General features: G+C 36.1%; 1 protein-coding gene across 1 annotated transcript in view; it reads right to left on the bottom strand.

Annotated features, from left to right (window-relative positions):
• LOC106869101 (endoplasmic reticulum aminopeptidase 1) overlaps nucleotides 1–20,260 on the bottom strand; it is a 1,169,084-nt gene that overhangs the window by 312,376 nt on the left and 836,448 nt on the right. The window contains exon 8 of the mRNA XM_052970645.1: nucleotides 8,470–8,604. Within this exon, the coding sequence (XP_052826605.1) occupies nucleotides 8,470–8,604 (135 nt within the window). The remainder of the gene's footprint in view (nucleotides 1–8,469; nucleotides 8,605–20,260) is intronic.

The following is a 20,260-nucleotide window of genomic DNA, read 5'->3' as shown; positions in this document are numbered from 1 at the left end:
TATATATATATATATATATATACATATATACGACAAGCTTCTTTCAGTTTCCGTCCACCAAATCCACTCACAAGGCTTGGGTTGGCCTGAGGTTATAGTAGAAGACACTTGCCCAAGGTGCCACGCAGTGAGACTGAATCCAGAACCATGTGGTTGGTAAGCAAGCTACTTACCACACAGCCACTCTTTTTTGGAATTGGTTCTTAAAGTACATATAAAGCTGTAGATAATTACATTTCATGTCTACTTGAGATGGGTTCAAATGCCATAGGATGCCAGCCTTCAACTTTTCTATCCAAAAGGGTTTTTCAAGTTAATACATACTTGCTATTATTTATAGCTTTATATGTACTTCAAGAACCAATTCAGGAGGAGAGACATGAGATGGAAGAGTGTGTGACAAGATTTCCAGACAATGAACATAAGATAAAATAAGAAAAATAATAACTGAGTGTAGAATGAATATATAGTGCGTGTGTTTCATTCACAGCAAAAAAAATTACTATCCTGAAACACGGCAATAAATTATTCCTTGTTCTCTTGAAAGTTTATAAATTCTTACGGTGTTGATAATAACTACTACTACTACTACTACTACTACTACTACTACTACTACTACTACTACTACTACTACTACTACTACTTTGCTGGCCAGAATAGTCTAAATATATAATGTATGATGTGTCATGCAACCATCACATGATTACTTGACTGGTACTTATTTTATTGACCTCAGTGACATTTGGACTAAGAATTTTAAAATCTGGTAAAAATTCTGCAAGACATTTTGTGTTTTGCTCTAATGATTCTGCTAATCCAATTCAATAATAATAATGGTTTAAAATTTTGGCACAAGGTCAGCAATTTGGGGGGAGGGGGTAAGTCAATTACATTGGCCCCGGTGCTCAACTGGTACTTTGCTTTATCAACCCCAGAAGGATGAAAGGCAAAAATTGATCTTGGTGGAATTTGAACTCAGAAGATGGACGAAATGTTGCAAAGCATTTTGCCTGGCATGCTAACAATTCTACCAGCTCGCTATCCTCAATTCAATAGTAATAATAATAATAATAATGATAATAATTATTCTAATTTTCATACAAGGCCAGCAATCTTGAGGAGAGGAGGAAGTTGATTACATCAACTACAGGTCTCAATTGGTAATTATTTTATCAACCCTGTAAAGATGTGAGGCAAAGTCAACCTTGGCAGTATTTGAATTCAGAATATAAAGAGTCAGAAAAAAATACTGCAAAGCGTTTTGTTCAATGCAGTAATGATTTTACCACCTTTCTGCCTCAATAGTAATAACCCTTTCTACTATAGGCAAAAGGCCTAAAGTTTTGTGGGAGGAAGCTAGTTGATTACATCGACCCCTGTGTTCAACTGGCGTTTATTGTATCGAACCCAAAAGATGAAAAGCAAAGCTGACCTCAGAAGAATTTGAACTCAGAACATAAAAGTGGATGAAGTGCTGCTGAGCATTTTGATCAACATACCTACAATTCTAATAATAAAAAAATAAATGAATAAATAAATAAATAAATAAACCAGGTTTTATATTTCTGACACAACTCTAAGTTATTGCTGTATGATATGACTATTTAATAGAAAATTTTGGAAGAGAAATATTTTTAGGCAATACCATAGTTGGAGTTTGAAATTTTATTTTAGTACTTTGTATCTTTTTAAAGCAATTGCTTTTATCAATTTTTTTTTCTGATGCATTCAAAAATGATCATCCTTCCAATTTTTTCCCGATTTTTCTCTCATCCATAAAGAAAAACAAAACATTTTCATTTATTACGAAAACAATTCCCCAGTATTGTGTTTTCTTCTGGTTTTTGTCAGTGTAAGCAAACATATCAATATATTTACATAATAAAAAGCTTGCTTTGTGTGCTAGTTACTGCAGATCATGCATTAAGATTGTTTAAAAAAAAAAATTTATGAATTTGCAATTGAAGTATCTGATATTATTTTTAAGGAAGATAAAACTGGAAACAAAAACAAAAAACGTTAATATATTTATGAATTGAAAGGCTGCTAAATTTATCACATGAAGTGAAAAGAACAACACCCATGCAATATTATTACTTTATCTTCTTTTAATGAAATGGATATATTGTGTAAATGGTAGCAAGATAAACACATCAGGCTGGTTCAAACTATATAGACATAATCTATAACATACATTAAATCTATAAATTGGGCCTGTTGATGCTAACTTGATATAGAAGTAGGTGATAGATGTAATTATTATTATTTAGCCCTAGGTCAGCCTATAATGAAGGACAATCCAGACATAACCATATTGTCTTTTTTCATATATACAATATATATATATATATTTATTTATTTATTTATCTATACATAGCATATCTTATTGTATCAACCAGAATATCACATGCTATATACTGCTGGTCACAATTCACTTTTCACATTGTTGTAGTTGTTGAATGATGCCATCTGCTGGTTAGGGAAGCAAGCCAACTCTTCCTCCCTAACAGGATGCCAGTCTGCTATGGCATTGTCCATTTGCAGCTGAGTGAATTGGAATAACGTGAAATAAAGTGTCTTGCTCAAGAACACAGTGCACTGCTGGTCTGAAAATTGAAACCCTGGTCTTGTGATTGTGAGTGCAACACCTTGACCATTAGTTCACGTGTCTTCACATACATAGTAATTACATAATTACTGTAACCAATGTATTCTTATATTTATAATTACACTGTGTGGTTTTAGATATTAAGCTGCTTTTTCTAGCAGATCAAATCCTACAGGTCATGCAAAAGTGCCATGATTTATCTCATCCTTTACAACTTGTATATATTGAACCATTTAAGCCCAGCTTATAGATATTGGCTTGAATTTCATCCTTTACAGCTAGCATATGTTGAACCATTATAGGCCCAGCTTATAAATTCTGGGCATGAATTACCTCATACTTTACACCTATATATATTGAACAACATAGGCCCAGCTTATTAGGCAGATACACACAAACTGCAAATGTTGGAAATACAAATGCTGCCAGGAATTTTGTCAGTACAAACTAACATTTCAATTCTGTAGACAGGCCTTGTAGATGTTGAGTGTATACATACAAATTCTAGAATAGCATTTCCGAAGCAGGGTCCTCAGAATCCTTAAGGTTCTGTGAGAGATCACTTATGGTTTCTCAAGAAACAGTGATAGGTAGCTTAATTCAATGCAAATACATTTTTGAGTTGTTTTTTAGTTGTTTTTTAGTTTGATTTTGTATTTATTATTATGCATATATATAGGCTCTATCCTGGCTGTGTGGTTAAAAAACTCATATTACATCCACATAAGTTCAGGTTCAATCCTACTGCATCTCACTTTGGGTTTTTCTACAATAGACTCAGGCTAGCCAACATCTTGTAAGTGAATTTGGTACTGAGAACTGTAGGAAACTCATCCTGTATGTACAAGTTTGTATGTGTGTGTTTGCGTATGTGTGCACACATGCGCGTGCATGTATGTAAGTGCACATGTGAGTGAATGTGTGTGTGTGTGTGTGTGTGTGTGTGCATGTGTATGTATGCACATGTGTGCCTGTGTGTACATGCATGCGTGTGGTGTGTATGTGAGTATGCACATGTTGGTATTTCACCCTTGACTGCTTGACCTAACCAGTGTTGATGTTTACATTCCTTTTTGACATTACATTCAATCACACTATATATTTGAAGACCATTGAAAGAAAAATAATCCCTTACTTGAGAAACAGTGAGTGTTGGTGACAGGAAGAGCAGCCAGCTGAAAATCCTACCTTAAAGTCAATTCTTGTAAAAGCTATGCTAGCATGGAAAAGGGGACACTAAAACAAATGAATGAACTGATGAATGATGTACATCTATCCCCTAAAGGTGGGTAATTCTGACATCTATTGATAAACTTTCAACAGAGAATTGTAGGGGGAATCAGTCTGAGTGAGTTTATGGTTAAAACAAAATTTCTTAAACCTTCTTGTAAATTTAACTTTAAGAAGAGAAAGAAAATCACTAATAAAAATATATAACTTTTATGTAGTAATTCTCTGAAACTGAAATGCATTTCATTGTTTACCTAACAGGAAAAAGTTGGGGGAAAGCTGTTTTCGATGTACTTATTTTCTAAATATTGAATAAGCAACATACAATATTCATATTATACATAGACTCAGAGAGTGTTCAATGAACTCAGTTTGTAAGTATCAACTGTCTAGGCACAGTTTGTGTATATACAACCTGATGAGATGGAAAAAATAAGGAATTAACAAAGTTCAGATTAGTTTTCACCTTGTTATATGTGTAATTCCAGTTTTAATTAACCTAGATATTAGTATAGTTAAATCATTGTTTTGAGATTTGAAGTTGCTTCCCCTGCTTGCTCTGGGCAGATTTACAAATTGTTTCAATGTTTATCTCTCATTAATCTAAGTAGTCTTGATTAACTGGAGAGACTTATTGCTTGTCACATTGCGCTAGCATATACTTTACTACACACACATACACAGAGATCAAATCATAAAAAGAGTTGTCTCCTATACTTGCTTAGGAAGATAGGTTATTATTTGGATTTTCCCTGTTTTGCATGCAACCAATGAAGTATTATCTGTTCGGCAGACATCAGCATGTATCTGCAAATAATTTGTTTGCTCATGCCATTGTCAGAGGCATTGGTCCAGCAGGGTAACTTTGACTGAGAAGACACACTCAGTTTTCTGTATCAGTAGTTGATGGGAAAATGTAAATTTATTAAAGCTAGGACATGTTTAACCAAGTTAGATTTAACATTTATTGAGAACAGCCATGGTGGCCAGATAATATTGGTGTCTTCTCTTCCAACCATTGCCTGCCTAATGGCTGAATGTATATGTGATATTTAGCTTTGAATTCACTGCTTTCTAGTGCTTTATTAGGAAACCACACTGTCAAAAATTTCCATATTCAATAAAAGGTTAGAGGTTTGTCCAATGATATTGTTTTTACAAACTATGGTCAAATAGCAGGAATCTTTATTAATATATGTGTGCATGTACTTGTGTGTGCATATGTATGTGTTTCATTAAGTTTCCTATATGATTTGAGTTAGGTTGAGTGTGGTTAGGTTGAGGGTAACATCTTTGGAATTCATATGCTTAGGTGTGTAGTAATAATTATTTTCAGGCTGAAATTATTGAATATAATAAGATGTTTCCTTATTTATGACCATAGTCCTTCTTATTTATAGAATTTTGTATAAAATTAGAGTGTTGTCAACTGTAATTTTGCTTTACAATTTTATGTTGCAGTATGTATTAATAATGAGTTGCCTTGGCTCCTTGTTGCAAATGCAAGGTCATCTAATAAGAAAATGTTATATTTGTGTGTCCGAGTGGCTGTGTGATAAGTAGCTTGTTTACCAACCACATGGTTACGGGTTCAGTCCCACTGCATGGCACCTATGGCAAGTGTCTTCTACTATAGCCTTAGGCTGACCAAAGCCTTGTGAGTGGATTTGGTAGATGGAAACTGAAAGAAGCCCATCGTATATATGTGTGTGTGTGTGTGTGTGTGTGTGTGTGTGTGTGTTTCTGTGTACTCTCAACATCGCTTGACAACTGATGCTGGTGTGTTTATGTCCTCATAACTTAGTGGTTCGACAAAAGAGACTGATAGAATAAGTACTAGACTTACAAAGAATAAGTCCTAGGCTTACAAAGAATAAGTCCTGGGGTCAATTCGCTCAACTAAAGGCGGTGCTCCAGCCTGGCTGCAGTCAAATGACAAACAAATAAAAGAATCTTTGAAATTTGGGTGTCTGAATCATATTCCATGTGTTTGTTAGTTTGTAATTTCGAGATGATATGCAATTCTTTTATTCTCATGTTTTTATAATATATTCTATGAGTTTATGGTTAAGTGTGATACATGTGTTCTGCTTTTTTAAGTATTTTAATGATATATTCATCCATCTTATAACCAGGAGTAATTTGGTTCTTGTATTATATGATATATGTATGGTTTGTGTATCTTTAATAGATACTGCATTAGTTGTAACAGTGTAGGTAAATTTCATCTGGTATCATCCTGTGTAACATAATTTTAATGTTTTCGTTTTTTTTTTTTGTCTTTGGTCAGTAAGTGTTATTTCCTGTTTGCTTCTATATAGAAATCAAAGGAAATGACCACTATTTCCTTCAAGCTTTGCTTTTGTGACCTGGACATTAATGTTTTAAAACTGACCTATTTTCCATTACATTTCTGATAGATTCAGCACTCAGCTGCACAAACAGAGATATTGTTATAGCAAATATTCTGCTCAGTACCACAGATTTGTTTGTCAGTTGCTTGGTCTTAACCACTTGAGTATGTCCCTTAGTGGCTGACAGCATATGTATCTCTGATTATGAGCAGGAGTAAAGGAAGAGCATCATAGCCAAGTGTTGAGAGGGATTCTTTGAGGTTTGAATAGCAAAGTCTGAAGGAAATATTAGCCATTTTTCATACTTTCTAGGATTAAACAAACAGGAACTAACAATTGCTACCCAAGGACAAAAATCATGTTGGACAGTGTAATCTATTAATATGACTATCATTGACTAATGTTTGTTCTACATATAGAATTTTCATATTTAAGCCTTCTTTAGAGGATGAAAATTTAATTGCTTGTGAAGTGATTCAACTCACACCAGCTATTTCACCCATTACTCAGTTCTATCTTTCCTGTCTCTTGAACTGCAACTATAATTAGGAGACTCAATTTCAATTCATTGCTCAACACTTGGCTCATTGTAAATACCCTCCACCATAATCTAATTGTGAAGGGAACTTGTGGAATAAGTAAACCCAAGAAGATGTGAGAAAGGATCTTCAGACATTGGGCCTCACAGAGAAGATGACAAGGGACCTAGTAAAATGACAACTATCCAACCATACAGATATCTCCTTTATGGTCATGCTCCACTTTCTCTCTCTGCTGAGAGATCTTTGTCTTGTGGGCTCACAGGTGCTGGTGTCACATAAAAAGTACCTGTGCTAGTGTCTCATGGAAAGCATCTGTGCCGGTGCCCCACAAAAAGCATCCATCGCAGTGCCACATAAAAGTACCTGGGCCAGTGCCACATAAAAGTACCCATGCTGGTACCAACATTTATTTTTGAAGTCAGTGGCACCTCTACCCTTTCCCCTGCCTCCAGCCCATCCATGATTACCTTCCCTTTCATTCACCTACCACCCTTCCAAACTACCCTTCCCCCTTAATGGACTATTCTACTTGCATTATATGTTTCCCAATCTGACTTAACAACTTCCCATATCTTTCTCAAGTTACTTCTACCCCTACTTTAAATGCATCTATAATCTATATGACCCATACATCCATAGTTCCTTCCCTAATCTACACCCAACCAAGGTCCCTTTTTTGTTCCTGCTGCCATGCTTGTCTCTTTCTTTCCAACGCCATTCTGTTTATTGGTCTCAACCACTATTCTTTCAATAAAACTAACTCCTTCAATTGCTTCTCTACTCAACTCATATATTGCATACACTTCACAATTCCCTATACTTAAGATCAATTAGACAATGTTTGTGTGCTCACTTCACTGAACATCCACCTTGATAATGATTTCCCAGTCGTGCACCATTTCTACTCTGCAGAGCACTCTATTTGGCTTCTCTTTGTGCTTAGTGTAGCCCTTTACAGCGACCTTATTTCCAACATAAACAGAAACTCCTTTTCATTCTTAAATCTTTCATATCTCATGGCCTCAATGGCTACACTTTTTTTAACATACGTCATCATCATATCACTCACACATGGCACATACACATGTTATAAAAACTTTTCTGACCATAGCGTGTTATTAATTCCTAATACAAACTCGCACACATATTCATACAAACACATATTCTGTGACTTTACATACATATACACTACTTCACATATATTAGGCCTACACATTACAGCTAGAAACACACACACAAACATAATTTACATACAAAAATCTCCCTGTTGTTTTGCCGGTATGAAACCTCATTCCTTCTATTACACTTTCGGTCATTTAGCATCTGCTATTTTTAACATTACTTGACAGAAAAACACATATTTTTCTATCAATCATGTTTTCTTTCTTTCCTTTACGCTAATTCTTTCTGAATAAAAAAAAACTTTGTGAAGAAGAACTTAAGCACAAAACATCAAAAGCACTTCTACTTTCCTAATCTACTATTGATTTTCAAAGTAAAACTGCACTTCATTTTCACAATGTCTTTTTGTTGTTTGTGTCATCGTTAATTTCAAACCTGTATATACATTAATTTTGAACTTGCATATATATATATATATATATATATATATAAAATGAATATATCTATTGAAAGAACTAATAGAAAAAATTCAATCAATTAATTTCTGCAAGAGTCATTAATCATAACCTGAAAGAAAAATATTAGAAACTTTAGAAGACTTCCATTTACTTACCTTCTTATAGGTTATACTGTCAAATACCACAGCTATATCTTTGGGTCGTTTCACTCCATTTTCAATTGGGTGTGATGTTTCAAAGGCATCCATATGTAGAGCAGTTATGAATTGTCTAAGCATGATATACTGATTCTGAACAAATAAAACAAATGTAAATCATATATAAATATTATACAGATAATTATATAAATAAAATTATATAATGTATATTTGTCATTGACTTTCTAGACACCAGATCTCATGACTCAAACATCTGGAATATAATATTCATTACTGTCACAATACAGTCTTACTAGAAAACAGTAATTCTAGATACATTGTATATAGTCTTATAAGACCATATACATAATCTTGATAGATGTACTGTATTTTATTACTAGACTCTTTGTTATTTGTACTTATAAAGTATGCTAAAAAATTTAGGTTGCAAAAAAAAATTAAATGTTTGTAACACATTAATTTACTTAAAATATGTTTAGACATGTTAGAAATGGTAAAATAATTTTATAGTGTCTCCTTCTCTCTCATACATGCACACACCTAAGTCCTACTGAGGACATGACAAATTCTCTTGTGCTGGTGACTTGATAAAATGCACTCAGTACACTCTATAAAGTGGTTTATGGCAGGAAGAACATTCAACTGTAGAAATTAAGTAAAAAATGAAGTGTATGAGCAACATATGATCACCTACTCATTAAGAGGTCAATAACTCTGAATAAACTGGCTCAAATCATGTTGACTAGTCCAACATATAGCAGTATAGAATGTAAACATATGACGATGTAAACATGTCATGTTATGGTCAACTTCGCCTATCATTATTTTAGAGCTGATAAAACAAAACAGAAATCCAGGGGAGTGGATTAGCAGAAGTAGGATTGGGGTGTTTGACAAGTCTACTTGTAAGATACCTTATGGTATCTGTTACAAGTCTGTGCATTCTCAGCTCAAATTTCATCACCTATTACTCAAGATATGGATCTTTCAAAACCTAGCAAAAATAGTGACAAGAAATTTCAGGTGTTGAAGCAAGGTCTGGAATGTAAGGGCATTAGAGTTAATTTGGCAAAGACCAAAGTCCAAATATGTAGGAAAACAAACAAATCACAAATCCCTTCAGGGAGATGGCCTTGCTTGATATGTAGGAAAGATGCTGGTAGAAACTCCATACAGTGTACCCAGTGTAAGCTATGGACATATAAGAGGTGCAGTGGTATCTCAGGAAGATTAACAGAGAAAGTAGTCTTTGTGTGTGGATGATGTGTGAGTACAACAAACATTAAGAATAGACTTCCTCAAATGTCTAGGAGGATTTTTAGAAGTAGCATATAGTTTTCATTACCTAAGTGATCGAGGCAATGGTGGAGGAGGGAGTTCTAGAAGCAGAGTTGATAGAATAAGAATAGGCTGGGTAAAGTTCAGAGAACTACTACCTTTGTTGGTAACAAAATGCCCCTGCCTCAGAGTGAAAGGCAGATTGTATGATGCCTGTGTATGAACAGCTATGCTACATGGCAGTGAAACATAGGCTATGACTACAAAGGACATGTGTAGGCTTGAGAGAAATAAATCCAGAATGGGTAATGTCAGTGTGCATGTTCAATAGTGTAAATGATTTAAGAGAAAAATTGGGTTTATGAGGTACCAGATGTAGTGTGCAAGAGAGAAGACTGCACTGGTATGGTTATATGATGCATATGGATGAGAACAGCTGCATAAAAATATACTGATCTCTAATTGTGAAGGGAACTTGTGGAATAAGTAAACCCAAGAAGATGTGAGAAAGGATCTTCAGACATTGGGCCTCACAGAGAAGATGACAAGGGACCTAGTAAAATTACAACTATCCAACCATACAGATATCTCCTTTATGGTCATGCTCCACTTTCTCTCTCTGCTGAGAGATCTTTGTATTGTGGGCTCACAGGTGCTGGTGTCACATAAAAAGTACCTGTGCTAGTGCCTCATGGAAAGCATCTGTGCCGGTGCCCCACAGAAAGCATCCATCGCAGTGCCACATAAAAGTACCTGGGCCAGTGCCACATAAAAGTACCCATGCTGGTACCACGTAATAGCACCTGTGCCAGTGCCACATAAAAAAAAACACCCAGTACACTCTGTAAAGGGGTTGGCTTTGGGAAGGGCATCCAGCTGTAGAAACCATGCAAAAACAAACAATAGGAGCCTGGGCAACTGTCCAGCTGGTCAGCTCCTGTCAAATCGTTCAATTCATGCCAGCATGGAAAACAGCCATTAAATGATGATGATGTTTGAGAAATCTATAAACAAATGTCTAAGTATTTTCATCAAATATTTCTCAGTGGCAGCACATCAACTAGTAGGAGACAACTGAAAGAGACTTTCAGCACCTGTGTAGCTAAAGGAAATTAATAAATAATAATAAAATCATTCTAAAAACATGCAACGAAGTTATAGCATCAAATTTTGGTTTTTATTCCACAAATTTCAACCTTTTTTTCTTCTCTACTTAGCATTTTACAAGAGTTCAAATACAAATTCTATTTCATTGGTTATGAAAATCTACTCCAGGAACCATTTACAAGTAATTTTGGTATTTGTTTCAGAGACAAAGAGCTGATTCTGAGATACTAAGTAGACATAAATATGATGTTTATTAAATAATGAAAAGGTGTATATTAAATGGAAAAAACAAAACTTTCATCATTTAATAAACATCTTTGTGTGTAATCGGTGAATATATTTATTAAATATAGAACATGTAAAGAGGTTATAAATTTCAGATATAAACCTTAGAATATTAAAAGTGCAAGCATGACTGTATGGGTATGTAGTTTACTGTATTACCATATGAACTTGAATTTTGGTGCATAAAGTGCATTGTGACTAGCAGTGTATTATCACACCCAATAGTTTGGCTGATGCATACATACATACACACCAGGGATGTGCCACCTGGGTAGGGAAGGTAGGCAGTGCCTAACCTGAATGAAATAGATCGATAGTAACATTTTCCTTTTATGGCAAAATATGCACCTAATTCAATAAAATTATGGTCACTGTGATTATTATGCATAAAATGCAAAATATTCTATTTATTTGTAGATTAGGTAGGCATAATTCACCCCTGCCTTTCAATCTCAGGATTAAAATTACATATAGTCCTGCTGTAGTACACGTGCTGCATACATTCCTACAACAACGTTTTCTTTATGCGCTATAAAGGCAGAAGTAAATCTGCTTCCAACTCAGTCACGTGCCCATGTTTTGCCTATTTTTTTGTGTTTTACTACATAAGCACCAGCAACTGCCTACCTTGAGTAATTACTCATGGCATGTGCCTGATACATGCATATATATATATATGTACATACATATATACATACATACATACATACATATATACATACACATATACATACACACACACACACACACACACACACACACACACACACACACACATATATATATATATATACACACACACATACATATATATATATACATACAGACAGACATATATATGCATACACATATATATGAAGCTGTGCTGAAAAGTTCCTGGCTTTGAATAAAAGAAATATAGGAGGATCAATTAATTATGATTTCATGCAACATATTCCCCTCAAGGATTCACACACTTATTGCAGTGGTCCTTCAGTTTTTCTAAGCCCTGTAAAAGAACCTGTAAAAGAAGGTTGGGCCTCCAGCTAGACCTTTTGTGATGCCCTTAAAGTCAGGAACTTTTCAGCACCCACTTGTATATATGCACACATGCATGCATTCATACACACCTAGACACATGCATGTATGCATGCATACATACACACACACACCACACACACACACACATACATACATATCTACATACATACATGTGTATATGTTTATGTACATATGAATGTGTGAATGTATACATCCTACATCCTTAAATGAAAGTTTTGACTGAAAAAGCATGGTATTTGTTGACATTCGCTGCTAACAAATCATTCTGTGATTCTGTACAATGAAAACTCCATTGCTTGAAAAAACGGTAAGGGTTAGCAAGAAGAAGGGTGTCCAGCTGTGAAATATTGCCTCAATATGTATTTGCTGAACTTTAAAAAGTAGTCATAAAATGAATAAATTCCATCTTTTAGCATATTTTAATGCAACATGTGCTAATCTAGTCCAACCCAGTATGAAGTCCTCTACATGGTCACTCAATAGGCAAGAAATGACAGTTAAATTTCCTTCAAATCATACTTGATGACTTGAAAACTAGAAAAACGCATTGGATTATATAGTCCTTGAAATACCATGCCAATCAGAAAAGAGGTGAATCATAGCTAGAAGGCTTTTGATCATAGGTCTAAAGATCAGTCCTGAACTGGAACAGCAAATTGCATGCATCCTTCAGCTGAATCTTGCTCATCTTTGTTATGATCACAATTTGTAGCCTCAACTATACAAGAATGAACTTGACAGGGGAGAAAAAGTAACATATCACACTGCATCCCACATATTAAATCAAAGTATTTTTGAGTATGAAGTGTGATATTTCCAGAGACAAAAGCGTAGAATATCAAGAAAGCTGTATCTTTGACTTTCTACATATCTGCATACCAGAAGTCTGTTCTAGCAGAATTAACTGAATCCACACCAGAGCAACAATGCAATGGATTCTTTTGTATCATAAACTAGTCAATAATTAAGGTGGTGAGCTGGTAGAATCGCTGGTAGGCCAGGCAAAATGATTAGTGGTGTCTTTACATTCAAATTCCACCAAGTCTGACTTTGCCTCCCATCTCTTTTGGAGTTGATAAAATAAGTACCAGTAGAATACTGGGGTCAATGTAATCAACTTACTCCCACCCTTGATGTTGCTGGCCCTGTGCCAAAATTTGAAACTGGTAATCTAAGGTAATGTATTAGCAGAAATGTTAGAGCAATGAACAAAAATGCCTGTGGTATTTCTCCCTGTTGCTAACCTCTACTTGTTGCTCAAGTTAATGATGTTTTATTTCACATGTCTTTGAAGGTATGAAGCAAATAACTGATTTACTGACAGGGAAAGTGACAGCATCATTGCTCATAACTTTTGTGGAGCACAAGTATAAACACACACACATGCATGTGTGTATAACATGAAAAAAATACCCAGTACACACTGTAAGGTTATTGGCATGAGGAAGGGAATCCAGCTACACAAAACATGCCTAAACTGACACTGGAGTATGGCATAGGCTGTGGCTTGCCAGATCCTGTCAAACCATCCAAGCCATGCCAGCATGAAAAATGGATGATATATTTGATAGGCTTTTTTCAGTTTCTGTCCACCAAACCCACTCACAAGGCTTTGGTTGACCTGGGCTATGGCAGATGACAATGTGTGACTGAACCTGAAATCACATGGTTGGGAAACTTACTTTCTAACCATACAACAGTATTTGTTCCTATTGCTTTCCAGTAAAATATAAATCTAGTGAGAAACTTTCCAGATGCTGGTCAACAGTTGGAAGAGATATAGGAAGGTCTTAGATTAGTAACTGATTTATAAACTCAAAAATGTGTTCTAATTTAACTTTCTAACCAAAAACCTCATACAAAATGTACCAATGTATTCATTTATTCCTTTACTGGTTTTACTATTGGAGAGCAAGTATACATACCACCTTCAAGGATTTACATAAACAGGGACATGTATGTACACAACATATAAGCTTCTAAACAGTTTCCATCCATCAATTTCCATTTACAAGGCTTTGGTCAACATGAGGCTACAGTAGAAATATTTGACAAGATGCAGTGCAGTGAGGCTGTACCAGGAAATACATGGTTATAAAGTAAAATTTTTAACCATACAGCTATATCTGTGTCTATGACTAAGATCTAATTATTCCTTCCTTCAATTACAAAAATGTGAAAAATAAAAAAAATATTAATTCCTTCAAGTAGAATGGTTTTGATGAATAATTTATAGTGCACCTGAGCATTGTATAGCATAAGATCATCATCATCATTATTATTATATTCCTATAGCATTATTATTTTATGTGAGGGATGCATGGACTAGTGGTTAGGGTGATGCACGCACGATTGCAAGATCATGGTTTTAATTCCTAGACCAGTTTCTGCATTGCGTTTTTGAGCAAAATACTTCATCTCACATTGCTCTGTGATCATTTTGACACCTGACATGTGGTACACTGTGCACCTGATCAGGCAATTTGATGGTGGGAGTGAGCTAATATATAGCACATACGCCTCCTCCTCCTCCTCATCATCATCATCCTCATCCAGTGTTTTAAATCTGGGTTTTGTCACCGTTATTGGGGGTGACTGGGTCTACCTCAATGCCATAGCAACTGCCCTCACACGATCTTCTCATCTTGACTGATTTTGGGCATCCTCCTTTCTCAATCCAACTCTCCCAATCTCCTCATCCACCTGTCCCCTCCACGTTTTCCTTGGTCTACCTCACTTTCATGGTCTATTTAACTCAAACTCAAGCACCCTCCTCAGAACATGCTCCTCATCCTTTCTCAACACATGCCCATACCACTGCATCCATTTGCCCTTACCAGCCGTTCCACTGATTCCTCCAATCCCAGCATCCCCATCAAGTCCTCAGTTCTCTTATCAAACAGCTTCATACCGCACATTTCTCTCACCATTGCTCTCTTGGTCCTTCTCAAAATTGCCATTTCTCTCCCTCTCAGACATCATGTCTCGCTCCCATACAGCATCATACCTCTCACACAACTCCTATAGACCCTTCCTTTCATCTTCAATGAGAACCTTTCCCATATAACAATGCTCCACATTCACTGAACTTCACCCAACCAAGTCTCGCTCTTGCTGTCACAGCTACTTCACGTCCACCCTATCTCCCAAATAACAAAATCCTCTCACCATCTCCACCTCATCACATAACATTTTGACTGGTTCTGCCAACTTTCCTGCTCCTTTCTCACATCTTCCACAAATAAACTCGCTTGCCAGTCTTGGGGTCACCTTCCTCATTTTCCTACATCTACCATGAATCCATTTCTCAGATCTTGTACACAACACATCTGCCATTACCCTTCTCCCACATACACCACATGGACCCATCTTACTAACACTTCTCCTTCCACCCCACTGACCATCACTTTTGTCTTCCTGAGGTTTACCTTCAATTCCTTGCTTTCAAATGCCTCCTTCCATTTCCAAAACTTCTTCAATCCCTCCATCATCTCACACATCAGAACGAGGTCATCCGCATACAGCATCTCCATTATCGATCCCTCCCTTGCACTCTCCATCACCACATAAACCACTATTGCAAATAACAATGGTGACAACACAGTTCTCTGATGCACACCAACTTTCACAGCAAAATCCTTTGACAGCTCTGATCCAATTCAAACTCTTGTCTTTACCCACCTCACCCAAACTCATCACTGCCCTCACTATTATCTTTAGTACACCTCTCTTCCTCAATGCCCACTCAGTCACCTTTCTTGGAACCCCATCAAATGCCTTCTCCAGATCAACAAAGCATAGGTACAACTCCTTCTCCTTATCTTGATATTCCTCTTGGAATCTCCTTACAATACACACTACATCTATTGTCCCCCTTCCTGGCATAAAACCAAATTGCATCTCGTCCACATCCACCCCTTTCCAAATTCTCCTCTCCAACACCCTTTCCACTATCTTCATTGCATGCTCCAATAACTTCACTCCTCTATATTCCCCACAGCTCATTGCATCTCCCTTTCCCTATCTCTCCATTTGCAGTTATTATTTCCACATTTACTTCTGATGGACCAGCTGCCTTTCCTGCTTTCATTTCCTTCATTGTATCCAGTACTTCTTCCCAACTAACCCTCTCCACTGGCCCCTTCACCACAACTTCTACCCTTTGATCCCATTCATTCTCCTCATTCATAATTCCCTCCATATGCTCCTTTCAAACTCTTCCCCTGTCCTTCTCACTAAAATTCAACCTTCCATCACTCACCCTCATGCATCTTCCTCCAGCAACATCTCTTTCATCTCTTTTCATTGATTTAACAAACCTAAACACTCTATCTGGGTTCTCATCCAGCCCTCTCAACCTCTCCTCAGCCTCCTTCCTCATAGATCTCGCAACCACCCTCTTTGCATGATTCTTCATGTTATTATACCTGGCTTTCATTTGCTCAGTCATATTATTACATAAAGCTTTGTGCACCTCCTTCTTCCTCACTATTGCATCCCTCACGTCCTTGTTCCACCACTACGTATCACCTCGATCTCTTCTACCTTTCGTCCTTCGACACACTTCATCACATGCCTTTAATACCCCTTCTTTAAAAGAATTCCACATATCCAGTGCATCAATGCTTACCAACTCCCCAAATTCTCTCCTCAAACCTTGCTCTTGTTTCTTCTTCCTTCAGTTTCCACACCTTTCTCTTCTTGACTGTTCCCTTTCTCAGCCCAAGTCAGCAACCACCAACCTGTGCTGCAACTCCTCTGATATTGTCTTCACATCTCTCAGATACTTTTTGTTTTTCCTGCCAACCAACATGAAATCAATCTCTGTCTCATTCCCTCCTGCACTGAAAGTCACCTTCCTTTACTCTGTTTTCCTAAACCACACGTTCGCCACACACAAATCTTTCTCATCACAAAACTCCAACAGCATCTTTCGTTCCACATTTCTCTCCCCATTTCTGTTTCCCCATGCACACCCTCAGAGCCCTGGATCCATTTCCCAACATGGCCATTAAAATCACCCATGTCCAAAACAAATTCATCTACCTTATGTAAGTCCCACTCATTTGCTATTTCATCAAAGAACCGCTCATTCTCAGCGATCCCTCTTCCATTCTGCGGATCATACCCACAAATCACCCTCACCACTTCTTCCTCAAATGCTAACACTATTGTCATCACACTGTCTCTCTTTCTCCTGACCTCCACCACCTTCTCACAGATTTCTTCTTTCACCAAAACTCCCACACCTCCAGTCCCCTTGCTATTTCCTGACCACCACATCTTGTACCTTCTTCCCTTGACCCCCCACAAATTTTGCACCCTGGCCTCTCCACCTAGCTACCTGCACACAGCTCACATCTACCCTTCTCTTTATCAATTCTTCACATACCTCATTTCCCCTTCTATGCAGACTGCCCACATTCCAACTTTCCAACTTCACACCAAGCTTCTTGTCAGGCCTTTGGCCATCATGAGGTAAGTCATGCTTGCGCAACCTAGAATGAGGGTTTGCACCTTCCTTTTTGAGGTAGGCAGGTGCAGCTCACCCTAACCTTTGGGTTGGCTGGTGCCCATCCTCCTTTGCTATCATGAAGCTTTTTTGGAGCTGAATTTTCTACAGGGAATATGCCTTTGCTTACTCCGAACCTCAGTTTCTAGACATGAGTGGTCTTGAGACCAAGGCCACTACCACAATTTTTAAGAAATGTGGTGGAAAACTAGCTCAGGAAGGCAGAGACACTACTCCCTGAGACCCCTTTCGGAGCCCCTCTACCTATGTTTGATTACTATAAACAAATCGTTTGTGCAGGTCATTCAGCAAAAGCTGAACACTCATATACCATCTTCGATGGGAGAGTCCAAAACTATTTCAGGTGGTAAGCTAGGAGAACTGTAAAGGTACACCAAATTTCCACTGCCATGACTATTAAGAGAGAGCACCAAAACCATCTCTCCACCCCACATATACAAAACCCTTTCTATGCTTGTCTGCAATTCACATTAAAACAGCATTTTGGAGGTTGCATCTAGACTTTGATAGAATATTGTTTCAAGCTGCAAATAGGAGTGATGAAAGCTGATGCAATTTCATTAACATGTAGTTACTTGTTAGCCCTAGGTCAACCCTGGTTAAACAGTTGTATGATCATAAGCATTTTGATTATGAACATCTTGCCTGTTTAGAAGTATCTATATGTCCTTTCTTATTTAAGGCAGCAAGGTGTGATTTGAAAAGGATTTGGCTGTTATTTCTAGCAACTTGAGCAGCCCAATAGAGGCTTCCTCATTGTTTATGTTATGATATGAAGTGAAAGCAAATGAGAAATATAATTAAAGGCTGATGTGAATTAAGCTGGTTGGTTAGCATACTTGACTATAAGCAGAAATGTTTTAAGCTGAAACCCAGAGCAGCTGTTTTGTTTTGTCTTTGAGAAGTTCACTGAACTCTTTCATAACCATATTTATCATGAAATGCATTCCTATTGAATTGCAACTGATACTAAAAATAATCAAAAGTTATGAAGAATCAAGTAAAAGAACTAATTTTGTCATTATTAATCTGATGTTTTGAATATTACTTACGAAAAATGTTCTTACATAAAATTATGATACAAGGCTTTCATTTAAACAGAAAACACTTTAAATGGGTTAGTTTCGTGTCAAAGAACAAAGGACAGTCACAGTAAAAGAGTTGATTCATTCACTTTTATTTCAATTCACTAAGCTATCAGTAGGAAGTTACCAGATTACCAGGGAAAAAGTTATCTGATATAGAGGAGCTGCTTTTCCGGGGGAACATTTTGCCTTTCATATAATGGCCTTCTTACCTTCTTAATTTCCAATCCTGTAAAATATATCTAACAAGATAATTCATACTTAAAACAATACTAATGTGGAAGTTTAATCATCATCATCATCACCACTACCGTCTTTATCATCATCAAAATCATTGTTGTCTTTGTCATCAACATTACCATCGTCACCATGGTTGTTCATTTTACAAGTCCAATAAAACACTTGACATATAAATATAAGTGCAGTAAATTTAGCAGACTCTGAATTGGTGATTTGTAGGTAAATAGCACATTGCCAGCATGGAAATAAATAACAGAAATGCCAACCATTCATTGAAGTAAATAAATGAAAACAATACCCACTTAAATCTGGAATGTCTTACAAATTACACTTATTACAGATATATTGAAAATGACGTTTACTCTTTGTTTATAATTGGATCCATATGAAATCACAATGAAAATAACTTATAGCTAGACAAAAATAGAGTTTGATATATTTTTTGTAAGTACATCAATTTTTATTCTTTTAAGTGCCACCATTTTGAAACTGAAATGTATTGGTTTCTCTTACAGAGCAAGAATATTATATATCTGTATATTGGAGTCTGTCTGATTCCAGGAACAGTATTTGAAATTCGAACTGAGTTTGTTAGAGGATTTTGTTAAATCTTGTTCTGAGTAAAGGCACTTAATTTATTAAATTTATCTATCGTAATATAAAGAAACTTTGGAATGGATAGCAAAAATTCTGTGCTAGGTTTTGTGAAAGTTGTATTTCTTTGATCATATTTTACGAAATATTAACTGAAAACCGTTATTATTCTGACCAGACTGAAATCTTGTGATATATGTTTTCTAAAAAAACAAAATCGTTTCTAACCACTGTTTCAATATCGAGTTCCAATATAGTGTGAAAATAACTATTTTAAATTGATTTCATGAAATAAAACTACCGTATATGTTATGGTTTTGTGCAATAAGGGAAAAAAATACAATAAAAAGGAAAAATAAATATTTATTAACAATCTAAAGTCAGTGTATTTCAGTTAATTGAAAATAATAATGTTAGACTATATATAGTCAATGTGTCATATTCATATTTATAAAATTGATTTTCTTTATACAATTTTCTTATTTCCTCACAAATTTTTATTTATATCTTTACTAATGAAAACAAACTGAGTATCACCATTGAGTTTCAATATCTGAATATTAACTCAAAATGTTAATATCAAGCTCTCTCTCTCTCTCTCTCTCTCTCTCTCTCTCTCTCTCTC

This window comes from Octopus bimaculoides, chromosome 9 (assembly GCF_001194135.2).
Source record: "Octopus bimaculoides isolate UCB-OBI-ISO-001 chromosome 9, ASM119413v2, whole genome shotgun sequence".
Lineage (NCBI taxonomy): Eukaryota > Metazoa > Mollusca > Cephalopoda > Octopoda > Octopodidae > Octopus > Octopus bimaculoides.
The sequence above is the reverse complement of the archived record's forward strand: the minus strand, read 5'-3'. Positions and strand labels throughout refer to the sequence as shown.